Source organism: Lolium rigidum, chromosome 5, assembly GCF_022539505.1.
Source record: "Lolium rigidum isolate FL_2022 chromosome 5, APGP_CSIRO_Lrig_0.1, whole genome shotgun sequence".
Lineage (NCBI taxonomy): Eukaryota > Viridiplantae > Streptophyta > Magnoliopsida > Poales > Poaceae > Lolium > Lolium rigidum.
Genome location: NC_061512.1, coordinates 73,976,611 through 73,991,710, shown reverse-complemented (window position 1 = coordinate 73,991,710; position 15,100 = coordinate 73,976,611). Strand labels below are relative to the sequence as shown.

Below are 15,100 nucleotides of genomic sequence, written 5' to 3'. Positions count from 1 at the left end.
AGACCCACGAGAATGTCCTGATCGGAGAGTGCAAGCGCGAGAAGATCCCGAAGAGCCAGCCTGGCGACGATCCCGGAGCTGGCCGACGTAAGCGGGATCCCGCGTCCAACAGGTGGAGGAAGTGTGGCCAACCTTGCCACAGTAGGTGCAATGAGGACGAGATCGGAGACTCGGACCGCGAGGGTGCTGACGTATACTGGAATCCCAAGCATCAAGCAGGCGGTGAAGCTGCGCTATCTCATGCGCAGAGAGGGGCGCGACTGGAGAGGTCGACATACAATCAGGTGCTGACGAGGAGCTATCACCCACACGCACAGAGGCCACCAAAGGGGGTGACGAAGAGCAACACGCCGATGAAGACAGAGTCGGCAAAGCGCGGTCATAACCACGTGAAGAGGCCGTGAAAGTCGATGTAGAGTGGCAGGCCGACGTAGACGGAGTCGACGAAGCGCGGCCATAACCGCGGGAAGAGGCCGCAAAAGTCGATGTAGAGCGGCGGGCCGACGTAGACGAAGTCGGCGAAGCGCGGGCAGAGCCGCATGAAGATGCCGCAAAAGTCGGTGAAGCGCGGGCAGAGCCGCATGAAGAGGCCGACGTAGACGAAGCCGGCGAAGCGCGGGCAAAGCCGCATGAAGAGGCCGCAAAAGTCGATGTAGAGCGGTGAGCCGACGTAGACGGAGTCGGTGAAGCGCGGGCAGAGCCGCGTGAAGAGGCCGCAAACGGAGGCATACACGGAGGCAGCGGACAAATACCAAGTACCGAAGGGAGGCCCAAAGATAAGGCGGGATCAGCAGAAGAAAACATCGGATAACAACAGCCGACGACAGTATTTTTTTTCTGTTTTTTTTTCTCTTTTTTTTTTATCTCAGACGTAAGTCAACTAGACCAGAAGCTGAGCCAAAACCGGAGCTGAGCCACGCGCTGAATCAGATCGGAGATCAGATCGGGGCAGGAGAAACCACACGCGGAATCAGATCGGAGCAAGAAGCCACACGCGCGGAATCAAAACCGGAGCTGAGCCACGCGGAGAGCAACACATCCAATCCACACGGAGAGCAGCACGAATCCACGCGAAGAGCAGGAGAGATCAAATCCGGAGATTAGCAGGAGAGATCAAATCCGGAGATTAGAATCCGGGCGGCGCGACGCGGAGCCAGGAATCTAGGGCGTGGCGCGGAGATCGAATCGGGCGGCCGGCCGGGCGGAAGATCGAAGCCGGCGGCACGCGCGGGGGAGGAATCGGGCGGCCGGGCAGAATCGGCCGGAGAGACTGGAGCAGAGGAACCGGGCGACGGACGGGAGATTGAACAAGCAACTTCGGCCGCGGAAACTAGAGGATCAATATTTGCTCTGATACCATGTTAAGGCAATATGCTTGTTGTATTACTAGGGGGCCAAAGGTCACAATATATAGTACATGTACACGCGCACATATGCAGAAAACCCCCTAACATATGGGGAAACTACAATAGACAGATATATACATCTAACAGTTTTCTCTATTCAAACCATGGTGTACTGAGGAACCAACCTATCGAGGTCAGGGAGTTGACATTTTGTTGTGACTTAAAAGCATGCAGGTTTAAAGAGCCTCTCTTGTATACTAACTTGTTCTCTTCAAGTGCTAAAAGAATTGGGTAAGTTGAATGCTAGTGGAGGCGACAGCCCTCTGTTGTAACTTGTTCTAAGTGCTAAGACTAGTCACAATGGGAAGTATCATACACTAGTATCATCCACATGATATTAGTTTATGATACTAACCCCACAATGTATAGTATCATAAGATAGTATCATAGTATCATCATATTTAATGTTTTGTAGAATCTCAATGCAAATGTGTGTACATGATGTGTTTGCCATTAAGTTTTCTAGTTTTACGTGCTATGATACAGTATCATATTATGATACCACTCTCATCTCTCACCTCATTAATTGGTGTGCCACATCAGATTTTTGCCAACATGGTATGCATGATACTACTTAGACTGCTCATAGTGGGAGTAACATAGGTAGTAACATCACACATATCAAGACATTTTGGTGACATGGCATACTAATAAATGAAGAAAGAGAGTGAGGTGCTAACTAGCTATGTTACCATAACATCACATATCTCAAGGCAATATGAGTCTACGACATAATTAATGACACATTGCATGACACCACATCTAAGTTACTTCCACTATGAAGGTAGTAACTTAGACTAGTAACATGACATATGTTACTAGTCTAAGTTACTCTCCACTATGAGCAGCCTTAGAGCAAGTACAATAAGGTCTAGTCAGCTGGCTACAAGAATTAAAATAATATATTTGTGCCTAGTTGGAGGAGAGAGAAGAGGAGAGAAAATGTAAGTGGGCTCTTATGCAAGAGCTAGCTCTAGCACGTGCTCCTAAACAAGGTGTGTGAATGAAAGGCGGGCCATCCATTGAAAAAGTAGCACATTCTTATAGCCAACTATTGTACTTGTTGGCTATATGTTAACTATAGATGATATGGCATCTTGCTTATAGCCAACAACCGGCTATACTATTGGAATTGCTCTTATGATACTTCCATTGTGGCTAGTCTAAAAGTATTTTGTAGGTTGAATGTTAATTAGTGGTGGCGGCAGCCCTCTGTCGTGACTTTTTCTGAGAGTTTCAAGATCGAGGCGTCACATTTGAATTTAGGACTGAACTACCGACCATCTTATAGTGCGGCGCCTTACTCGCTTGTCAGACATGTTTCCCACAAGAGAGGAAATTGCAGCTTTCATCGGGTTACTGGAGGCTTTTACCAATTAATTCTATAAGATTTTTGCATTTTTCACTACTTTTCCGGTCGTCACCACATCATATATGTCAACGCAAACACATCACTATAACTTGAGTCATATCCTCTACGTGAATTTATTTTCTACCCTCGTAAATAATATACTACATTATACTCCGTCATATGTCAATGATCGGGATACATCGACAAGCACGAAGGAGAGAAAGGGGGCATGAAAGCTCGAGGAGTGAAGACGATCCATTTATTGAGTTGTATCAAGATCCTCTTCAAAGATTTTTTTTTTTTTGAAACGAGGCAAAAGCTTTGCCTATCCATTAATTAAGAAGAAAGGTGCCCAGTTAATTAACGACCGGGCGAAAACCGATACAAACCCAGACTAAGACCGGCACACAAGGACCCAACACATCAACGATACAACGGACGACACACTCGCCAAGATCAGCTGGCCTACCACCCATGCCGGAGAGAAGACGCCATAACTGCTATGGGAGGAGCAGGCATAGGACACTCCGACAAGGTGAATAAACCGAACCTCCAGGAGAACTGCACCAAAGCGATCTTGTCGCCCACACGACACGAGATCGATGTCCACAACACTGCCAAACTTTCGGGCCGCCGCCCCGACATCCAGCCACTCCGCCACGCCCAGCGCAGACCACCGACACCACCTTCCGGGACCGCCATCCCGACATACCACCGCTCGCGACCGAGCTGTGACGCCGCACGACCCGGCCGCCCGCAGCCCAAGCTACACCGACAAACCGCCCGCAGACCACGACCGCCACACCAGCATCCGGGGCCGCCGCCCCGACGTAAAGTCCAACCACCTCCGCTGAGACGCGTCGACCGAGCCGACAACCTCGCCACACAAGTGACACAAGATTGCCACCCAAGCCAAGCCAAGATTGCCACCTCTTCAAAGATTTGGTTTCCCCCTCTTCGTGATTTAGTAGTGCTTAGTCTCTCCCATGGTAGGGATTCTACCGAGTTGCTACTTTCTCACCATGAGTGTCATTTCTTTGTTGATCTCTCCCATGGAAGGGATTCTTCAAAGAGTGAGTATAAATATTTGCAACTAATGTGACTTTAAAGATTTTCATTTCCATTCAACAAATCCTGAAGTCTAAAAAAATATGTGCTTTGTGATGAAATGTGAGTCTTGTGCAAATTCCTATCAAGCCGAGTTGTGGCAGAAAACCCTTTCGGTGTCAGTGATTGCAAATATGTTGGCCAAACAATGGAGAGTATCTTGCCGTCCAGGTAGACTGGTGCGCAATAACACCGAAAAGCAATTATAGTGGTTTCAAGTTGTTCAGAATCAAGGAGAGGGATATTAGTTGCTCAGAATCAAGGAGAGGGACATCACCATCGAGGTCGTTGAAATGGACAACAAGAGTGACGAGGCAACCAATTCACGGTTACTCACGGCGATGGACCTAAACATGATATAAGCTTCTACTTGATGCGTGGAGCCAATAATGTTAACCGCATATGAAAGCATACAACACTCAAGGCCAAGCAGGCTAATGCACTGTTCTGGTCTCCTGCTGGGCAGTTCATTGTTCTTGCTGGGATGAAGGGTTTTAGTGGCCAGTTGGAGTTCTATGATGTTGATGATCTTAAAACCATGACCATAGGAGAGCATTTTATGGAGACTCGTGTCATGTGGGATCCCACTGGAAGGTGAGCAAGTCTAATCCTATATAACCAAGAACTTATTGGCCTCACTATTTTCGTGAAATTTACAAAAACGATTTTCTAACATATGTACACATAATAGCTTATGTTAATTATTTAAACTGAACTGTTGAAATATATGATCTTTAAATTTAGTTGCTCGTAATATGCAGCTAAACTGGCTATGCATAGTTTGTTGGTAGTACATTCAGCATATTTCCCATCAAATTTAGTTGAACTAAGATATTGTTTTGTCCAGCTTCATTGCAGCTACAGTTACCTCAGTTGACGAGACTGAGAACACTTTTCAAATCTTTTCTTTCGCTGGGAAGCAGATTTATAAGGTGTCAACGGAACAGTTTTGTCAGGTACCTTAGTTCTTGTCTGAAGGGACACCTTTACATGTCATTGCAATGCTTTGCTCCTTGCTTTTTATTATTAACTGAATGACGGTGCAATTCTATTGGCGCCCAAGGCCACCTTCACTGCTTAACCTTGAGAAGGTTCAAGAAATCCCATCTCAACCTCAGGAGGTACAGCCAAAACCGCCAACAAGAGGCATTCAACCAGCTCCACAAAGAGGAGCATAAGAGGAGGAACTGGAAACAGAGGAGTTGGAAGATGTCACTCAGTAAATTGTTTGCTTTTAAGCTGGTCCTGGTCCTCTTGTACATTGTTACTAACATGGATAGACACATATATGCCTTCATCAAACTAGGTACAGGAACCTAGGTACACATCTGCATCCACAAGGATGCATTGCTGCAATCAATCATCCCATCAACGCTACATAAGGACACTTAAGTTGACAACTGAATCCTGAATTTCCAGACTCCATCCATCAATAGTCAAGTTTCTAATTCTACATTGCCCATGAAAGTGGTGCCTGCTGATGTTTGAATGATATTGCCCTCTTTAGAGCAATACAGCAAAATAGAATGGTGGAGCTAAAAAAAAGGGAGGAATACACCTACAGCACTAATTTATTGGCTGGCAAGTCCCCTCCACAAATAGATTCCTGATCACATATCAAATCTAACATCCCATTTTCCATCCATATAACCATTAAGAGTCCAGTTGTTTTCCCTCAGCTGGAAATAAGGCATCTGCAATCACATGTTTTCAAAACAAAATTACAAACACATATGAAATTCAAACTAGCTAATGTGGTGCTCAATAGTAAATGAATGACCTAACTGATCCTACTATTGTGGTGTAAGGTGCGGAAGAAATGGCTGTCAGGGTACACAGTTATCAACTACATCAGCAAAACAGATGGCCAAAGGAACTCTTAACGGAAGATAGTCAAAAGGGGACGCATGGAACCTCATACCTGTGTCTGAAAATTATTTGTACAAGAACTAATAAGATACGAGGAGGTACATATCAGACAATAACCGATATTAAAGTGAAATTAATTTCTAGTAATCTGACCAATATACTTCTATCTCCTAAGGTTTCTTCAGAGAATGTATGGTGACTGACTCTTGAGGACCAAGTGTCTGCTGCTCTGAACCTTTTCTAAGAGGAACCTTCGTATGCATAGGCATGGATGGTTTAGTGTCGGCCCGATGGTTTGTTGCTAACTTATATAAATTCAGACACAACCAATGTTCCTAAACTGTGAATGGTTTATAATGAAAAGAGAAGTAGCGAATCCCAGCAGACCATACGGGAATAAAATTTGCAGAACAGTTGAACATCTTAATTTTGCAGATACACACATGTAGAACACTTATCACAAATTCAGCAGTTGGGCTGATAACCACTGTGCATAGAAACGACAGACAGATAGGCATTGGTAATTGGGCAGGCATTGTGCAAATCATACCTTGCGGTAGAGCTCGTATCCGGCCTTGAGCCTGACGTCCTGGCCCTTTCTGAAGTCAAGAATGGTCCAAGCAATTTCGACGGCACCGCTCTTATTCCTCTGCGAGAACATAACAATGCTAAGGTTCAGTGCAAGAGATGATTAAGTAAGGCCACGAATGCAGGTGGAAGAAGGGTGCAATGAGAGCATTTGTACCGGCTGGAAGTCCTTGTCGGCGAGGAGGCGGCCCTTGATGTTGAGCCCCAGGAGGCCGTCGGAGGTGAAGGAGACGGCCTTCTTCCCGCGGAGGCTGTACCTAAAGATGTTGCCTCTTTCCAGCTGCACTCCTGCTCCGACATTGGCCGATAGCTGGGATTCCCGTTGAAGATGAAATCTTTATCTTCTTGACTCGGCAATGGATGGAGAGCGTGGAAGTGGAAGGGGAGAAAGAAACGCAGTTACCAACCTGTGGGAAGAACTGCCTAGCGAGGAGGGCGAGGTGGCTGGGTTTCCTGGTGCTGGTGTCGATCTCCGCGTGAGCCTGCGATCGATTGATTAACTTTGGTTAGGGCAGAGGTAGTAGGAGGAGAGTGGGTAGTAATGAGTGAAGGGAAGGGGGCGTGCGTGCGTGCCTGGAGGAGGGCGTTGGAGGCGAGGGGGAGCTTCTGCTTGGCGTGGATGCGGAGGCCGTGCTGGCTGGGAGTGGAGTCGGCGCCGCGCAGCCGCAGGGAGGTTTCCATCACCATCCAATTCCACTACACTACTACCAGACCCACCGCGACGGCGGCGGCGATGGAGTGGAGATAGATAGGGTTCGTCCTGTCCTCTGCACTGATGAGCTTGGTTTGGGAGCCGAGCGGAGAAGACGATGACGAGGACTTTGATGCGTTGGGCCGGGCCTGCTTCTACTCTTCAGCCCGCCCACCATACACATGCATTGCTTCTCTTCTTCTAGCCCATTCCATCATTTTGGCCTGGGCTAAGATTACACCTGCCAAAACTCGGCCCGGTGCTAAAAATGTAGGCCCAAGCCCAGCCCTACTGCGATGCCTATAAATCAGACCCAAGTCAGGTCACGAACAAGGAAAAGCCTGCCCTGCCCGCCCTTGCCTTGGGGCTCACGCCCTCGTCCGCCCCGACGTGCAAGCTCGGACGGTCTCACGCAGACCTGGCCATGGCAGCCCGGCCCAAGTGGCCCGGCCCGACCCAGCCCGAAAAACTTGGGCCTGGGCCGAGAAATGTTGGCCCGACACCCGGGCCTAGGTAGCCCGAAAACTGAGTTTAACACTACGGCCCGGCCCGTGGCCCGACGACCCGGCAGGCTTGGTGGGTTTTTGGTCGGGCCAGGCCGGGCTTGGGCCGATTTTTTTTGCGTCGGGCCTACCTCGGGCCGGCCCGAGGCCCGGCCCGGCCCGACACATGCGCAGGTATAGTCTCACGGGTCATCCAGACCGGGCTTCCCATGCCTAGGTTTAGCTTGTATCCCTTTGTTGTTTATATGTAAATTTTTACACACTACAATCTCATGGGTATGTGGTGACTCTCATGGTGTCCCTAATGTTGTGTTCAAGCTGTGAGCAGCAGTGTTTTACATCATGCAAGCTTGTGTATATTTTGATGCAAACTCACAAACAACATATTGTAATGTATTTGGCGTCTGCTAATGTTATGTTCATGTTGCGAGCATTATTCTAATATATTGTAATCATATGTGTATGTTGATGCAAATACATTCACAACATGTTGCCTTGGCTCGATCAAGTGGATGCATGTTGCAAGTGTCATTTTCATGATACAAGAGTTATTTTGACATGTTGTGAACTCATCTGTGTTTTGTTGCAAACACATGCACGAAGTGATGTGATGAATTTGTCTATCTGCTGCAAATGGTGCCTTCATGTTGCAATCGTAAATTCTATGACGTAAGTTCTTCGAGTACAATGTTTTTGCCAAACCATTTTACAAGATGTTGCACAACATGACATGGAAGAAAAAACAAGAGTGACCTAGAACCAAGCTACATGGGAAACATATGTAAACATTGTGAAGTGGCAACTACTGCAATTATCCCGTTTTTCTGGTGTGCTGGTGTTAATAATGTGAAGTCACTATCTCTGCTGTATCGAAGAAATTAAATGGTTACCAAACCGATCGTTTCTGTCATAGGATCGGCTGTTTGACGATTAGTGTCGCCCTTGCCCGCAAGAGGTGGCCGGCATCCTTCTTCTCGCCTAGGCCATTTGACCCCAATTCGCTTGACATATTTAAACTTTCACGATGCGGTATCATAATTGCTTAATGAATGTCAACACAAACTAGGCATACTTGTATAGCACCACAACTTGGAAGACATTCCCATGTGCAGTACATGGGGCACTGGCTTTGAATCAAGCGCGAAATAAACTGAAATCATTCCCAGCTACAATACATGTGCATTCTCAGCCCTAAAGATTAGTAGCACCCTAAAGATTAGTAGCACCAGGAAATATAATGAACGAACATGAAAACTATATAAACAGATTTACTCCAACCAAGAAATAACAAGTTTTGATTTAAAAAATGGGTAGTAACACGGACCCAAAAATATTTTTAGGGTGAATGTCTCATGTATTTATGAGCATTTGTGTTTTTTTACTGTGTTTCAGAAAGAAAAAGATGACCTCCCCCTTGTCTTCCAAATCCTTTCCCTAGAGGGTTCATAAAATGCATTTCCAAAAGCATAAATATGAGGATAAAATGACTAGTTAGCTCGGTCATCTCATCGGCATACACCAGACAATTTTTGTATACCTATTATACATAGTTAATCAATAAAGTTCCAGTTGTTGACCCTAAAAAAGTTGTCCACGTTTTCTCCTCGATAATTTTGGTTCTTTACGCTATCCTTCGTAGCATTTTTTTCATAACTAGGCTTAGAATAGTGTGCTAAAAGAGAAATAGCAGCAACCTCCTTCAAATTTTAAAGACGCTTTATTTTGCTAGTGGTGTGCCATATTTTAAATAACGTTTAAAAAACTAAATATAGCCTAAAATAGAGAATTCCAAAAAAAAAAATATAGATAATATACTCCAAAAGTGATAGAATCATACATACATAACCACATACAAAAAACAGTTCCCCAATTTCTTTAGACGCCTAACATCAACATTCCACGAGGAAACAACATAATATAAATATTTTTTAAAAATCATCAACATTAGAGATATTTTCTTCTAATTTAGAAGAGGAACCAACCATATTACACTTCACGAAAAATAAAAAAATAAACAACTTTTTAAGTAGCAAAACTTGCCCCTTTTGGCCAATAAGATGAAAAAATAGCGCGCTAATGCTATATCATTTTTGTGCTGCGATATATCATGATAACACGCTATTATCACACAAATAACGCCAATAGCACCGTAGCAAGCAAAATTGTTAAAATTTAGCGTGTAATCTCCAAATATGCTATAACACGCTATTAGCACACAAATAACACGCTATTTTAAACCATGGGTGGTAATCGTACGAAAACACTGTTTGGAATTCGGATAGGGCGATTTGTAAAAAAAAAGTGATCTCAAAAAACAGGTTGTGACGTTTTGGGCAATCCTTATTTTACCCGGAAGCGGAAAGAGAACCGGCCCATATAAGCCCAAGTAGTCTACTGCGTAACATCGTTCCCTGGTACCGCCGCTGCTCCAGCGCTACTGCCACTTCGGAATTACAAGAATTTCCTCTCCCCTGGTCGGCGGCGGCGGTGACGGCGACGGGAGGATGGCGAGCGTGTACATCCCGGTGCAGGGCACGGAGGAGGAGGTGCGGGTGGCGCTGGACCACCTCCCCCAGGACGCCTCCGACATCCTCGACATCCTCAAGGCCGAGCAAGCCCCTCTCCACCTCTGGCTCATCATCGCGGTAAATCTCCTCGCAACTCGCCGCAATCCCGTGTCGTGTGCCCCGCCAAGGTTTCCTCGCGATTCTACCGAGTTCTAGGTCGTCAGCGGCGGTGGTCAGATGGGTTTCTAGGGCTAGGGAGGATCTCGTGGAGTTTCGCCCCTGCAGATGCAGATGCGTCCTGTTTCAGTCCTTTCAAGGGTTTGGCCTATGTCGGCACATCCTTTTGAATTTCCCAGAAGCGCCTGTGCCATCGCGTTGTCCTGGTTGTTCAAGCCCAGCTATTTCGGTCTGGGGCTGATGCTAGTGCTGTTGATGAGGATCTAACAGTTGGTAACTAGTACTAGAATATCATGGTGATTTTTTTGGACACATAATGTGCGTGGAAGGAAGGTCCAGTGAAGAGGAGGAGCTAGGCCACAAGTTCATTCTCGAAATCCCAATCCTGCCTTAACTTGCATTTAATCTAATGTTTAGGGTTTTACTTGCATACCCTATCACCTGATTTAGTAGTTGGTTTTCTTGCGAAATTGAATTATCTGGACTGTTAAGTTTGTATCTATTTAGCTATTGAGGAAATACCCACCTGCGTTTTCTAATAACTTGTGAAATTTATTGGCAGAGAGAATACTTCAAGCAAGGAAAGATAGAACAGTTCCGACAGATTCTAGAGGAAGGATCTGGCCCTGGTTAGTCTTTCAGTATAATTCTCGCCCTCTATAATTTATGATTTGAACAGTAATATCACCTTGAATTATACCATACTAGTTAATTTTCTCATGGAATCATTCCCTCTTCTCTGCAGAAATTGATGAGTATTATGCTGAAGTGAAGTACGAGCGGATAGCCATCCTTAATGCTCTGGGTGCTTTCCATACTTTCTTCGGAAAGGCCGAGAGAGCACCGCAGAAGGAAGCGCATTTCAAAGAGGCTACCCAGTACTACAATAGGGCATCCAGGATAGACGAAACTGAGCCATCTACATGGATTGGAAAAGGGCAACTCTGTGTGGCCAAGGGTGAGCTGCAAATGGCATCCGACTCATTCAAGATTGTGCTGGATGAGGATGGGGATAATTTCCCAGCCCTTCTTGGTCAGGCTTCTGTTTATTTCCTGATGGGTGATGCGGAACAGCAACACAAAAAGGCTTTGGAATGTTACAGGAACTCGTTAGATCTCTATAAGAGAGCTCTGCGGGCCTATACAGATTGTCCTCCTGCTGTAAGGCTTGGTATAGCTTTTTGTCGATACAAACTTGGTCAGCTAGACAGGGCTCGACAAGCTTTTGAACGAGTTTTGCAGTTGGACCCTGAAAGTGTTGACGCACTAGTAGCACTTGCAATCATGGACTTGCAAACAAATGAGGCCGGTGGCATTCGCAGAGGGATGGAAAAAATGGGAAGAGCCTTTGAAATCTATCCTTATTGCACTTTGGCACTCAACCACCTAGCCAACCATTATTTCTTTACTGGCCAGCATTTTGTGGTTGAGCAATTGACTGAGACTGCTCTCTCTTCAAGCAATCACGGGCTACTGAAATCACAGTCCTACTATAACTTGGCCAGATCATACCATAGTAAGGGGGACATTGAGACTGCTGGACGGTATTATATGGCATCTGTCAAAGAAATCAATAAACCGCAAGACTTTGTGTTGCCATTTGTTGGACTTGGTCAAATACATCTGAAATTTGGTGACTACAAACGTTCCTTAGCTAGCTTCGAGAAAGTTCTGGAGGTACACCCTGAAAATTGTGAAAGTCTAAAGGCCATTGGGAACATCTACACAAACTTAGGTGAAAATGACAAAGCCATAGAAACCTTCAAGAAAGTTACACGGATTGATCCAAAAGATCACCAGGCATTTGTTGAACTCGGTGAATTGTTGGTGGAATCAGATTGGGCTGCTGCCATGGAATACTTGAAAACAGCACGTAGTCTCCTAAAGAAGGCAAGTGAGAAAATACCTGTTGAGTTGCTCAATGGAATTGGGCTTCTTTATTTTGAAAAGGCAGAGTTTGAGCTGGCTGAACAAAGCTTTAAGGAGGCACTAGGAGATGGTATCTGGGTTTCAATGATGGATGGGAGCGTTGGTAGATCTATGGTTAGCTGGAGTGTACAGTACAGGGATCAGACATTCTTTCACCAACTTGAAGAACAAATGCCTGTTGAGTTACCTTGCGATAAGGTCACCACATTGTTTAACTATGCAAGATTACTGGAAGAGCTTCAGGATACTGTGAAAGCCAGCCTCCTTTACCGTCTCATTATTTTCAAGTACCCGGACTACATTGATGCCTATCTGAGGCTAGCGGCTATTGCAAAAGGAAAAAACAATATTCAACTGAGCATTGAGCTGATAGGTGATGCTCTGAAGATAAATAGTAAGTATCCAAATGCACTCTCTATGCTTGGAAGTCTTGAACTCCAGAGTGATGAAAACTGGCTCACTGCAAAGGAACGTTTCCGTGATGCTAAAGATGCTACTGGGGGAAAAGACCCATACTCTTTGCTTCAGCTGGGGAACTGGAACTACTTTGCTGCCAATCGCCCTGAGAAAAAGGCCTCAAAATTTGAGGCTACTCATCGGGAGAAAGCAAAGGAGCTATTTTTGAATGTACTAAAGCAGAATCAGAGTAATATGTTTGCTGCAAATGGTATTGGAATCTTACATGCCGAGAAAGCCCAATGGGATATTGCCAAGGAGTTATTTACCCAGGTACATGAGGCTGCATCAGGAAGTATATTTGTTCAGGTACCTGATGTATGGATCAATTTGGCTCATATATATTTTGCCCAAGGCCTTTTTCAACAAGCAGTTAAGACGTACCAAAATTGCCTGCGGAAGTTCTTCTACAACACAGATGCAACTATACTCCTATACCTCGCCCGAACACATTATGAAGCTGAACAATGGCAAGAGTGCCGGAACTCTTTGCTGAGAGCTATACATTTGGCTCCATCCAATTATTTGTTACGGTTTAATGTCGGCGTTTCAATGCAGAAGTTCTCAGCTTCTACTCTACAGAAGACAAAACGAACAGCTGACGAGGTTCGTGCAACAGTGAGTGAGCTTGAGAATGCCATCAGGGTGTTCAGCCTGTTGTCTGTTGCATCGACATACCATTCCCATGGTTTCGATGAGAGGAAAATAGAAACGCATGTGGAGTATTGCAAACATTTACTTGATGCTGCAAAGGTTCATCGTGATGCAGCTGAACAAGCTGAGCAGCAAACCAAGCAAAGGTTGGAAGTTACCCGCCAAATTGCTTTGGCTGATGAAGCTCGCCGGAGGGCTGAAGAGCAGAGGAAGTTTCAGCTAGAAAGAAGGAAGCAAGAGGATGAATTAAAGCAAGTAATGCAGCAGGAGCAGCACTTTGAGCGTGTCAAGGAACAATGGAAACATTCCAGCAACAGCGCTGGCAAGAGGAAGGATAGATCCAAGCATGACGATGAAGATGGGGAAAGTGGGAAGAGGAGGAGGAAGGGTGGCAAGAGGAGGAAGGATCAGAAGACAAAGATGCAATACGAGGAAGAGGAAGAGGATCAATACAGAAATGAACCAGAAGAAGATGATTATGCAACTATGACTGGCGGTGACAGGTCAGGGAAAGCCCCCGATCACCTTCTTGCGGCTGCTGGTCTTGAAGATTCTGACGCCGAAGATGAAACGGGACATCCCCAGTCTGCGGTAGAGCGAAAGAGACGATCAGCATGGTCAGAATCTGATGATGATGAACCAGCGCGGAGGCCAGTGGAACCTAGCCCACGCGCAGACGATCCGAGTGAATGATATAGTTTGTAGGACGATGCTCTCTTGAGAATGAAGGCAATGAACATGTATGCGATAACTTTATGTTTATGCAGACATTGGCTCCCTTGATGTGTAACAAAAAAGCAATGGCGATCATCAATAGTTTAAGGGCGTCAAAGGTAACACAAATACATTCAGGTTGATGGGGTTTTTGCAGTTAGACATGATCTTGGTAATCTAATCTCTGTATATCTCTGACGGCCCTCATACTGAAGCACCGGCCATGTTGTATGCACTCTACGCTACAGGTCAGATGGGATGTAATCGTGTTATCTTTGAAACTGACTCAATGGTGCTGAAGCATGTGATGACAAGCGAAGAGTACAATCGTGCGTCGCTAGGTGCTCTGTTCCAGGAAATTAAATTTCAGCTGAAGAAAGTTGTTTTTGGCGCTGTAAAACTTGTTGTATGTCCAAGGTCTTGTAATATGGCAACACACAGTTTAGCTGAATCCTTATTTGGCCATTTCCCAGAATTTGAAATGGACGCTGTATCTGGTGATTTAGCCAGCATGAACTATAAGTTTAATCAGTTTCGTAGCAAGAAAATTTAGATCAGGTACATGTATTCAACATTCTACCCTTCTTTTTTTTGAGATCCACATTGTACTGTAGAAGTCTAGAGTTATGATTTAACAGCATGAACTATAAGTTTGTAAATCAGTCTCGTATTCAACATTCTACTCTTTTATTTTCGAGATACACATTATATTGAAGATTAGATGATTTATCAACATGAATTTTGCGTCAAAGAAGCTAGCTCATACCCTCTCTTCAAGACACTCGATAACAAATCATTGCTATAATAATATCATAATAATCCCGTGCAAATTCATGGATCCCTTGTAGCGAGGAGGCTAGCCTTTGAGCTACCACATATGGTTCGGAAGCACCACAGTGCCTTCCTGAGGGGCCCTGCTGTCGGCATGAGAACTTTATGTTTGTTTAGGAAATGGTGAAGAAGCTTTATGGTGCGAGACTGACTAAGTTCGACATCACTAAAGTGTTTAACGCCATGGATTGGGTTTTCTTAGTGGAGGTGATGTCCAAGTAAGGTAATCAACGGAAAGGTCAAAAGGTACTAGCACACAGATTGTTGTCACCTCCATATGCATAATACCAAATCACTCCAAATAACACACACCCCCC

At 45.3% G+C, this 15,100-nt stretch overlaps 2 protein-coding genes and 1 pseudogene across 3 annotated transcripts; 2 read left to right on the top strand and 1 right to left on the bottom strand.

Annotated features, from left to right (window-relative positions):
• Positions 1 to 3,999: 3,999 nt before the first annotated feature.
• LOC124656114 lies at positions 4,000 to 5,184 on the top strand (annotated as a pseudogene).
• Positions 5,185 to 5,218: 34 nt separating this feature from the next.
• On the bottom strand, positions 5,219 to 7,002 carry LOC124657785 (outer envelope pore protein 21, chloroplastic-like). Its single transcript, XM_047196295.1, has 5 exons — positions 6,895 to 7,002; positions 6,729 to 6,803; positions 6,479 to 6,631; positions 6,284 to 6,382; positions 5,219 to 5,558 (listed from the first exon to the last, which is right to left on the bottom strand). Exons 1-5 carry the CDS (start codon positions 7,000 to 7,002, stop codon positions 5,475 to 5,477), a joined length of 519 nt encoding a protein of 172 aa, XP_047052251.1. The 3' UTR covers positions 5,219 to 5,474.
• Positions 7,003 to 9,981: 2,979 nt separating this feature from the next.
• LOC124652461 (protein CTR9 homolog) lies at positions 9,982 to 14,542 on the top strand. Of its 2 annotated transcripts, XR_006987714.1 has the most exons (4): positions 9,982 to 10,160; positions 10,762 to 10,828; positions 10,945 to 14,071; positions 14,201 to 14,542. XR_006987714.1 is itself a non-coding variant. In XM_047191476.1 (3 exons), exons 1-3 carry the CDS (start codon positions 10,020 to 10,022, stop codon positions 13,929 to 13,931), a joined length of 3,195 nt encoding a protein of 1,064 aa, XP_047047432.1. In that variant the 5' UTR covers positions 9,982 to 10,019; the 3' UTR covers positions 13,932 to 14,542. The 2 variants fall into 2 exon arrangements, 1 of the variants encoding a protein (XP_047047432.1); XM_047191476.1 differs by having other exon boundaries at positions 10,945 to 14,542.
• Positions 14,543 to 15,100: the final 558 nt, after the last annotated feature.